This window comes from Pinus tabuliformis, chromosome 7 (assembly GCF_031772625.1).
Source record: "Pinus tabuliformis cultivar Carrire ecotype Pingquan chromosome 7, CPIR1, whole genome shotgun sequence".
Taxonomy (NCBI): Eukaryota; Viridiplantae; Streptophyta; class Pinopsida; order Pinales; family Pinaceae; genus Pinus; species Pinus tabuliformis.
Window position 1 is genome coordinate 252,166,745 of NC_142293.1, and position 11,677 is coordinate 252,178,421.

Here is an 11,677-nt window from a genome sequence, read left to right on the forward strand (position 1 = left end):
ATGATGATGTGGAAGCATTTCTTTATGCCATTTCTATTATCCAACCTGATTGGATAAATGAACCAAGGAATGAATGGAAGAATGATGATCATGTGTGCACACTCATTCAAAATTTGCAGCAGGACCTCAGTACATATAATATATTTATTAGGAAAAATTATTCGTTATGGTACATAGATCATTTATATCTAATTAAGAATTCTCAACTCAAACAAAAGATTCTTTTGGAATTGCACATCTCCCTCTTAGGAGGGCACTCGGGATTTTTAAAAACTTACCACGGGGTAAAGAAGGATTTTTTTTGAGATGGCCTTAAATCTGACATTCAGAAGTTTGTGGCAGAATTTTTGGTTTTCCAACAAAATAAAGTTGAGACAATTAAGACTATGAGTATGCTACAACCTTTAGCTATTCCAGGTCAGCATTGGGAGGAGGACTAAATGGATTTTATCATGGGTTTACCTAAGTCTGAAGGAAAGAGTTTCATCATGGTGGTATTTGATATACTTACCAAGTATGCACACTTTTGTGCATTATCGCATCCTTTTAAATCTAGTACAATTGTTGCCACATTTATGGAAATAATGAAAAATCTACATGAAAATCCAAAGAATATTGTAGGTGACACAGATCCATTTTTCACTAGAATTTTTTAGAAGTAATTTTTTTCTTGCCTTGGTACTCAATTAACTCACAGTGTATCTTATCATCCTCAATCTAACGGAAAAACTAAGATAGTGAAAAAATATTTGGAAGTATATTTGTGTTGTTTTGTACCTCATAAACAAATAAAATGGGTCAAGTGGTTACCTCTGGTTGAATTACAGTATAACACTTCCATCCATACTACAACAAAAATGACCTCATTTATGGGACTTTATCGATATCATCCACCATCCATCACATCATCTTTAAGAGAAAATTATAAGGTTCAAGTACTAGAAGATCACATTCAACATCAACAACAAGTTATCCAACTCTTAAAGGGTAACCTCACTATAGCAAGGAATTTAATGAAACAACAAGAAGATCAACATCATAGTGAAAGAAGTTTTGATGAAGGAAACTGGGTATTTTTACGAATACAACGATACAAATAAATGTCCCTCAAGAAAGCTAGGAAGGATACTAAATTATCACCCAAGTACTATGGTCCTTACAAGCTATTGCAAAAGATTGGAACTACGGAATACAATTTGGACTTGCCTGCATCTTCTTTATTACACCCAGATTTCCATGTTTCAACCTTAAAGAAGGTTATTAGAGACAAGATCCCATTTCAAACAATATTTTGAGAACATGAAAAATAAGGAAAAATCGTATTGGATCCTGAAGCAATCACAGAAATAAGAATATGATAGTTATGGAAGAGACCAATTTAAGAGAATATCATTAAGTGGAAGAACTTACTTTGTTGAAGATTCCACTTGGGAGGATGATAATTTTACACAAAAGCATCCATAAAACTCACGCATTGAGGACAACACTTTTTTGAAGGATATAGGCATGTTAGGTCCCTATAATACTAGTGTATCCCCCTTATTATTATTGGTAATGTAGCCCCCATATTGTTATTGTTGTGCCCCATAGAAGCATACTATTTTTATTTTTGTGCCCTTATATTAGTATCATTATGTAGACTTTGATTATATCGTGACCCCTTAGACTCATATATATAGAAAGGACATCTTGTCATTTGACTCATCCATGAATTTTTCATTTATGTGATGTAAAGGAGGTTTCCACGTCGAAGAGGCTAATTCTCATGTCATTGATCTATATTTTATTCTATTCCGTGACTTGGTTGCATAACAAACTTTCATGGAATACAATGTGAGTTGAACTACTTTTTCATCCGTAGGAATCTTGACTACTTATTTCTTCTCCACCATCTAACAACTCATACCACCCACAACAATTTCAGGTATGACGTGATGTGAATAGGCTTGTTAAGTTGTGGTGATTGGGGAATTTATGAAAGGAAACAAAGGGCATGATGGATTAATGAAGGAATGGGGGGATTGAAAAAATAGGAAAGGATGAAAGTGGAATGAAAGGAAAAAAATGGGGATCGCATTCCACAAAGGCCAACAAGAAGATACTCACATAGAAGATTAAAAAAATAAAGGTGTGTAGAGGATTAAAGAGAAGAGGGTAGTTTGGTTCATCGAAGGAGATAAATTCCAAAAGAGGAAAAACTAAAAGCTATCAAAGAGTAGATATGATAGGTTGAATCCTATAGAAGAGAAAAATAATCTAATGGAGGTGATAGGTTGAATCCTATAGAAGGGAGAAGGAAATCTGAGCTTATCTATTTTGTGTACATGTAGAGAGAAGTGTGAGGAAGAAAGAAGAGAAATAAACAAAGCATGTTTCCAATGGATGTTATGTCACCCTATAAGAGAAAGAAGAAGGAAAACCCATATTAAATTGTAGTAAGGATGAAAGATATTTTAACCCAAAGACCAAGATATAAGGAAAATTTGTTCCCTTAGTTTCGTTTGTGAGTGCATCATGAATTTTGTGTGGAAAATTTAAAGCTCAACCAAGCCTTACATTGGCAAGTATCTTGAGAGAAATGATTTGACACAATTCTCTACTATTTATTGTATTATTTTGATTTTTGTAGCAACTATTGCCCTTAAAATGTGTGTGCATTTTAAATTCCATTATTGAGATAATTCATACAAAATAATACCATTGTTCTTTATTTCTTACTATTATTAAAACATGCTTGACTTTGTTTGATATACTTCTTGAGGTATGCATGATGTTGTAATAGGGATATGTTTGTCCATTTTCCATGCACTATTTTCCATAGGAGTTGGTTTAGAGAAATTTTCTAGAGTACGATGTTGTGATGTGGTGGCACAATTTAGTCAAGAATGCTACTTTAAAATTTAAAAAATCTTGAATGGTGTGTGGTCTATCCTTAATTACATTAACAATTAGTAATCTAATAGAATTGATCTAGATTTGAACTTAACAAAGGATAAACAAAATGACATAAATAGTACTATGAGAATACCACATTCATAATAAAAATGTAATAAATGGCATAACCATAACATTACATGATGGCAAGAATGTAGCCAACCAACAATAACCGGAGGATGACAATGTATAAAACTTTACAATCAATGAACTACTAATCTAAAAAATGACAATATTTGTTCAAAAGTGCCAACTCACGATAGAGCACAAAGAGAGCAATATTTTTGCAAAAGTGCCAAAAGAGGATAAAGCATAAATATGAAGACTTGGACAATGGGATTGATATTACACACAGAGGTAGTTATATATGAAGCATTATGGATGCCTTCTTAAGGAGGTGAGATGAAATTAAAAAAAACTAGAGAGAGAAAAGAAAATGTTTACTTTTATTTATTATTTTCTTAACATGAAAAGGGATAAATTATATATATACATATATATATATATATATATATATATATATTATGTAATTTGATTTGCAAATATGGTATGTACTTTGTCATGTAAAGACTAAGAGGGGAAGAATTAGTATTTCTTAGCAATTAGCACTTCTAAATATTTTGAGAGCATTACTTAATCTTCAATTACTATTAACGTTTATCTAGTAACAACAACAATCAATAAAAAACAATAGGAACAAGAATTTTAGGTGGAAAACACCCTATGGATCAAAAACCACCAAACGATTTTCTAATAAATTCTTTTAATATTCAGCCCCAACTGAAATGAAAGTTACAAGTTCCTATAATTGTAGAAAAGCATTCTTCTCCAACTCCCGTTGGAATGACCCCCGAATGCCATTGTTTCTTCACTAATCAACTGAATGGTTGCCCCAGCATCCTAGACCAACCTACCAACCTAAAGTGTTCACAAGCTCCAACTTGTAGGTGACTTCATGCACCAACCTAGAACCTCCCTGCCACACTATAATGATCATAGGTGAGACAAGAACGTGGACTCCCGTACCAAGGACAATGATACACGATACAATATGATTTACAATGATTTTCTTGTACTTGACCTAACATCCAATCACAGTATGACCTGCAAGCCAACCATGACATCATCCCAATAGTAATTCCTATACCTGCCAACAATTCCTCTTCGACTCTAGGCAGATTGACTCTTTTACAATAATGACTCTTTCAGTGATGACTATTTTACAAATTTACAATGATTACTCATTTACAACACTCGCTTTTTGACAAGACGTGACACTTGTCTTGAAACTGCTTCTCGGATCACTTGCAGTTGCTGAGGTACTATTTTGTTTTCTTAAAATAATGGTGCTTTGACATTGCATGTCCTTCTAGTTGAAGAGAAAAATAATCTAGTGGAGGTGATAGGTTGAATCCTATAGAAGAGAGAAGGAAATCCGAGCTTATCTATTGTGTGTACTTGTGGACAGAAGTGTGAGGAGGAAAGAAGAGAAATAACCAAAGCATGTTTCGAGTCGATGTTATGTCACCCAATAAGAGAAAGAAGAAGGAAAACCCATATTAAATTGTAGTAAGGATGAAATATAATTTAACCCACAGACCAAGATATAAGGAAAATTTGTTTCCTTAGTTTGATTTGGGAATGGAACATGAATTTTGTGTGGCAAATTTAAAGCTCAACCAGGCCTTACATTGGCAAGTATCTTGTGAGAAACGATTTGACATAATTCTCTACTATTTATTGTATTATTTTGTTTTTTGCAACAATTTTTTCCCTTAAAATGTGCATGCATTTTAAATTCCATTATTAAGATAATTCATAAAAAATAATCCCATTGTGCTTTATTTCCTACTATTATTAAAACATGCTTGACTTTGCTTGATCTCCTTCTTGTGGTATGCATGATGTTGTAATAGGGATATGTTTATCCATTTTCCATGCACTATTTTCCATAGGAGTTGGTTTAGAGAAATTTTCTAGAGTACAATGTTATGATGTGGTGGCACAACTTAGTCAAAAATGATGCTTTGAAAATTTAAAAATCTAGAATGGTGTGTGGTCTATCCTTAATTACATTAACAATTAGTAATCTAATAGAATTGATCTAGATTTGAACTTAACAAAGGATAAACAAAATGACATAAATAATACTATGAGAATACAACTTTCATACTAAAAATGTAATAAATGGCATGAGCATAAAATTACATGATGGCAAGGATGTAGCCAACCAACAATAATTAGAAGATGACAATGCATAAACCTTTACAATCAATGAACCACTAATTTAAAAAATGACAATATGTGTTCAAAAGTGCCAACTGAGGATAGAGCGTAAAGAGAACAATATTTTTTCAAAAGTGCCAAAGGAGGATAAAGCATAAATATGAAGACTTGGACAATGCGATTGATATTACACATAGAGGTAGTTGTACATGAAACATTATAGACACCTTTTTAAGGAGGTGAGATGAAATTAAAAAATTAGAGAGAGAGAAAAGAAAATGTTTAATTTTATTTATTATTTTCTTAACATGAAAAGGGATAAATTATATATATATATATATATATATATATATATATATATATATATATATATATATATATATATATATATATATATATTACTTATGTAATTTGATTTGTAAATATAGTATGTACTTTGTCATGTAATTCTAAGAAGCGGGCGAATTAGTATTCCTTAGAAATTAGCACTTTTAAATATTTTCAAAGCATTAGCTAATCTTCAATTATTATTAATGTTTATTGAGTAAGAACAGTAAACAATAAAAAACAATAGGCACAAGAATTTTAGGTGGAAAACACCCTCCGCATCAAAAACCAGCAAATGATTTTCTAATAAATTATTTTAATGTTTAGCCCCAACTGAAATGAAAGTTACAAGTTCCTAGAATTATAGAAAAGCATTACTCTCCAACTCCCATTGGAATGATGCCCCAATGCCATTGTTTCTTCACTAGTCAACTAAATGGATGCCCCAACATCCTAGACCAACCTACCACCCTAAAGTGTTCACAACCCCCAACCTATAGGTGACTTCATGCGCCAGCCTAAAACCTCCCTCCCACCCTTTAATGATCAAAAGTGAGACAAGAATGTGCACTCCCGTACTAAGGACAATGATCCATGACACAATATGATTTACAATTGTTTTCTTGCACTTGACTTAACACCCAATCACAGTATGACCTGCAACCCAACCATGACATCATCCCAACAGTGAGTCCTATATGTGCCAATAATTTCTCTTGGACTCTAGGCAGATTGACTCTTTTACAATAATGACTCTTTCAATGATGACTGTTTTACAAATTTACAATGATGACTCGTTTACAGCACTCGCTTTTTGACAAGACATGGCACTTGACTTGACATTGCTTCTTGGATCACTTGCAGCTGCTAAGGTATTGTTATTCTTTCTTAAAGTAATGGTGCTTTGACATTGCATGTCCTTCTAGTATGTGTCTGAATTGTTCTAAATTGTCATCCTTCATTCACATCCATTAAAAAAAAGACCCAAACAAATATAAAATAATATACTTACATTGTCTTGAAAAAAAATGTCCTAGTTGATATTCAAAATTCAAATGTAAATAGTAATCATTCATACCTCGTTGCAGCAAACATACTCTTGACTGTTGATGTGTTGAGTCCTTAATGTGGTGATACTTTTCCTTGCCTTCTAGGAGGTCGATATTGAATCTGTTGTATCTATGTAATTTCAGATCTACAAGGTCTGAAATTTCGTCTTGTGATAGCCCTCTAAGTCCTCTTTCCAACCCCACAAGTCTGAACGATCTTGGAGTCTTCAAAAAGACTTTATGGCAAATCTCCCACTATGACGATTATAGACTAGTTAAGTAGAGCGAACTTGTATGAAGTACCATGTGTCCCGTTTTCGACCCTTGTCCCTAAAAATGATACTCAACAAACTACAGTTCCTCCTCTTTTTGTCACTATTTACAAAATTTGAATCCAATTCTCACATAAAGTTATGACGTTTTCCCAAGCTCACCTATTTGACATGGAATTAAGAAGCCTACAAAAACCCTAACTTCCTCAAATCATATCTCCAAAAATATAGCGAACCAAGATCTAAAATTCAGTCATGAGGTTCACCAAAATTTCATCTCAAATGAGTTTTAAATTCCACTGTTAAAGATTCGTAGAAAAAAAGTTATAGAGAAAAGTCCATGATGGCCCGTTTGAAGAAGCAAAATCCTAAAATCCAACGCTTTAAACTTGCTTTAAAATAGACCTTCAAACTTGATCATAATTTTGTACCCTGACTAGATCTCAAGGAAACCTTAAAATCCCTGCAACAGAAGTCTTCTCACCAAATAGTTCATTTAAAGTACTTAGAAGAGGAGAATATAAAGGTCACTATTTATAGAAATGCCTTGACTTAAGAGGCTTCTCAACAAGTGAAAATTGGATGGATTTTAAGGGCATAAAACATTATTAATTAATGATTATTCAATGACCACACCTAATGAGAGTTTCATGCGAGAACCCCATGGGGTTTTAGCCCACTAACTGGGGTTACTAACTTCTAACACAAATAACTCTCAAATCGTAAAAAACTATGTATATTAACAGAAACATGTAGACTAGTAGAATCCATTTAGAAGATCCTTGAATTGAAATAAAAAGAGTTGTCAAGTAAAAATTCCCATACAAGATTAGGGTAGCCCGTAGTGTTGCTTGGGTTGACATCAATAACAACCAGTCATCAAAACTTTAAAAGTATAATTTTTATTTAAATTTTTAACAATAATAAAAAATTATTTATTTGAAAAAATGAAATTACAATAAATTTACATTAAACTCTATTTTAACTGTCCATAATTGCAAATATATAATTATTTCATTTTTTTCACTATAATCTCTAAGCAAAAGGATAATCACATCTACTTTAACAAAAATGTGCAATTCTATAATTATTTCATTTTTTTCACTATAATCTTTAAGGAAAGAGGATAGTCACACTTACATTAACAAAAATGTGAAGTAGCTGTTATTTTTTTGGTAGATGGGATATTTTGTGAAGTAAACTTCAAATTTAAAACTTAATCATTAGTAAAATATAGCATTAATCATATCTAATTAAAAAGAACAACCTACTTAAACACAAATTGAAAAAAAAATCATTTTCCTTCTCTAAAAACAATAAGCAAAGAGAATAAACACATCTAATTTAATTTAAAAGATTCAAAATTTGTTATCTTGGATTTGAACCATGGATCTCTAAATTTTCATAGATTTCACATTATTTTGATCACCAATTGCACCCTCCGGGTCTAAAACAAATTGTTAAAAATTGAATCATTCTCAAATACTAATCATATCACTATCATAGATAATACTTTTTCTCTAAGAGAAAATGTATATATATATATATATATATATATATATATATATATATATATATATCCCTCCTCATTAATGATTTAAGCAAAGGTAAACACATTCACTTTAAAAAAAAAAAATATAAGTTAATAAGATTCTTAAGTGTATACCATCTATAATTTAAATATGCAATTTTAGTTATTTATAATATCCTTAAATGTTCAAAAAAAAAAATGAAAGTAAATGTTTAATAGCTTTCCATGAAATACTAAATTTATAAAAGCAATAAAAGAAAATAAAATAATAAATATGGATAATTTTTTTTTAACTAATTAGAAAAACACTCTACCCAACAATTAAATATTATTATGCAAAATATTGAAAATTAAATAAACCCTCATATTATTTAAAATAAAAAATATTGTCATATCTTCGATGTTAAAATTAACTATAACCCAAACCAATTTATCTACCCAATGACTTTTACCTAGCCTTTTCACCATATCTCTCTTTTAGCTAACCCTTTCACCATATCTATCCTGCTCACTGTCCTGCTTTTAACCGTTTATAGCCTAGCATTTTGTCATATAACGAACCCAAAAGCTATTGGGCAACAATTTCTCATCACGAGAATTTTGTGCATAGCCCTTCCTGATTGGCATCTATAACCTTTGTCGTTTGTGATGGGTATTATATTTCAAACACTCTTTAAAAGAGAATCATGACACCACGAACAAGGGCGCAACCAAGTTCTTCGTTCATTTCTGCATAGGGAACTGACATGCCATCTTTTACGGTACAGGAAAGGTTTTGAGTATTTTCCTGTGGCATTGTGATCATTCTTGTCCCTCATACATACATATACACAGTGAGCAAGAGCTTCTCAGTTGTTAGGTTATACAAAAAGTTCAATTTTCCATAGTACGAACATCTTTGAATTCATATACATGTATTCTTCTATTGCATCTACTTACCTGTTCTGGATCTCTGTTTTTCATTGCAGTATATAACACTGATTAATAATACCCCATGGCTTACAGCGGTATGCCAGCTACTTGCCATGGCCTCTATTTGATGAATATTGCTTCTCAACAACGTAAAAGTTTTCATGGAGTTTCATACTCATCAAGGACTTCTATTGGCCACCATCTGACCGCCCTCCGTTGCCATTCGTCATCCGCTAGATCCTCAAACACAGTTGTCCAGATGGCTAATCTGCCTGATCGAGCGGACAAGGTCGTTGAATTTAATTTCAAGGAGTACATGCTTTCCAAGGCACTGGCAGTGAATGAGGCATTGGATAAGGCCATCCCACTGAGTCATCCCAAGAAAATATATGAATCCATGAGGTACTCTCTTCTAGCAGGAGGAAAACGGGTTCGTCCTGTTCTGTGCATTGCAGCTTGTGAGCTTGTGGGAGGGACACAGGAGCTGGCCATGCCAACTGCGTGTGCAATGGAGATGATCCACACAATGTCTTTGATTCATGATGACTTGCCTTGCATGGACAATGATGATTTGCGCAGAGGTAAACCCACAAACCATAAGGTCTTCGGGGAAGGCACTGCTATTCTTGCAGGGGATGCACTTCATTCACTTGCGTTTGAGCACATTGCAGTGTCCACAAGCAAAACAGTGGGGAGTGATCGGATTTTGAGGGTGGTATCTGAATTGGGTAGAGCAACAGGCTCCCAAGGGATTGTGGGTGGCCAGATTGTGGATCTTGCGAGCGAGCGGGATGCTTCTGTTGAGCTTGAGACTCTGGAATGGATTCATATTCACAAGACTGGAGTGCTATTGGAGTGCTCGGCTGTGTGTGGGGCGATCATTGGTGGTGCTTCGGAGGATGAAATTGAGAGAATTCGAAGGTTTGCCCGTTGCACGGGGCTTCTGTTTCAGGTTGTAGACGACATACTCGATGTCACGAAATCGTCGGAAGAAATTGGGAAGACTGCAGGAAAGGATTTGGTTAGTGACAAGGCTACTTATCCGAAGCTGATGGGTTTGGAGAAAGCAAAGGAGTTTACTGTTGAATTGTTGAAGAGAGGTAAGGAGGAGTTATCTTGTTTCGATCCAACGAAGGTTGCACCTTTGTTGGGTCTTGCAGATTACATTGCATTCAGAGAGAACTGAAAAGCCCTGGTAGAAGCATTCCTATGCGTGTTGTTGTGCTTTGTTTTTATGTTTGTTGTGCTCTCTTTGCATCTCCTGCAGCCATAGTTGAATAAGAAGATATGCATTTATGTTTTATTACCTTCGCTATAACTTAGCAAACGATGGCGTATTTATAACTGTCTATCTCCTTGAATCGTTCCAATGATAAATAAAGCCGTTTCGATAGGGATGGATGCTTAATTATTATAATTTTTTGGGTCTTTTTTTTAGAAATTTAGTAACACAATTTTCTTATCTTTTTGGGGTTAGATCGTGAATTTCAAATGAAAACCTAAAGCAATTAATTTCTAGAAATTGAAACTTCAGATTCAGGAAATCAATGGGAGACCAAAATTAACGAGGAAAAGATGAAATGCATTTAATAGTTAGAACTATCTTTTATACAGTCATGGGCCGAGAGGAACTTTTTACAGAGACAATTCTACAACTTTCTTTCTTATATACCGTAATTAGCTGAGAGCAACCGGTTAGAAGAAATAATTCTGCCACTCTCTTTTGCGCATATAGTTTAATATTTTATTTTTAAAATATGAAAAAAAACAATATTTATGTTTCTGTGCAACTTGTTTTTAATAATTTTAATTTAATTATCAGTAATTATTAAGTTGATATTTCATATTTAAATATAATCATATGTTAGAATATTTATATTAGTAGAAATTTATCTCCAAATTAATTATGTTTTTTTAATTAATTTATTTCAAATTAATTAACTAGAAAAGGTCATATCAACAGGTCATATTGGACATATAGTATTGATAATCTATAGTATTGGCTCAAGTTATTGTAATAAAAGCTATTTATAAGTCAAGAATTTCTATGGTAAATAGAGAGTAATCTATGAGAAAAAAGTGGAGTGAATCTTCATGGTTAAGATTATTGATACATGTTTTTTAAAATGTAAATATGTTTAGGTCATATATTAATTTATTTTATAACTAATAATACTAATAAATAATTTAAAATAAATTTTTATGTTTAGTTAATTTTTATGATTTTTTTAATCTAGGCAATGTGAGATGTATATTAAGATGAGTGTTTTGATGCTTATTATGGATTTATGTTGTTTCCAATTGCTTTGCTGAGATAGATTTTTATGCCTATGCCAAGGTGAAGGGTGAAGCCCAGGTCAGGGGGGAAGCATTTAGCAACCAATGATATTATTAACCTAGAAAATCATGGGGAAAGGATCAAAGAA

General features: G+C 32.8%; 1 protein-coding gene across 1 annotated transcript; it reads left to right on the forward strand.

The window, feature by feature from the left end:
• The first annotated feature begins 9,333 nt into the window (after window positions 1–9,333).
• Window positions 9,334–10,437, forward strand: LOC149246797 (geranylgeranyl pyrophosphate synthase 7, chloroplastic-like). The gene has a single exon (XM_089455758.1). The coding sequence runs from the start codon at window positions 9,334–9,336 to the stop codon at window positions 10,435–10,437; it is 1,104 nt and encodes a 367-aa protein (XP_089311884.1).
• Window positions 10,438–11,677: the final 1,240 nt, after the last annotated feature.

Excerpts from the sequence above, each read along its gene's own strand:
- LOC149246797 (XM_089455758.1), top strand. The coding sequence starts at position 9,334 with ATGGCTTACAGCGGTATGCCAGCTACTTGCCATGGCCTCTATTTGATG.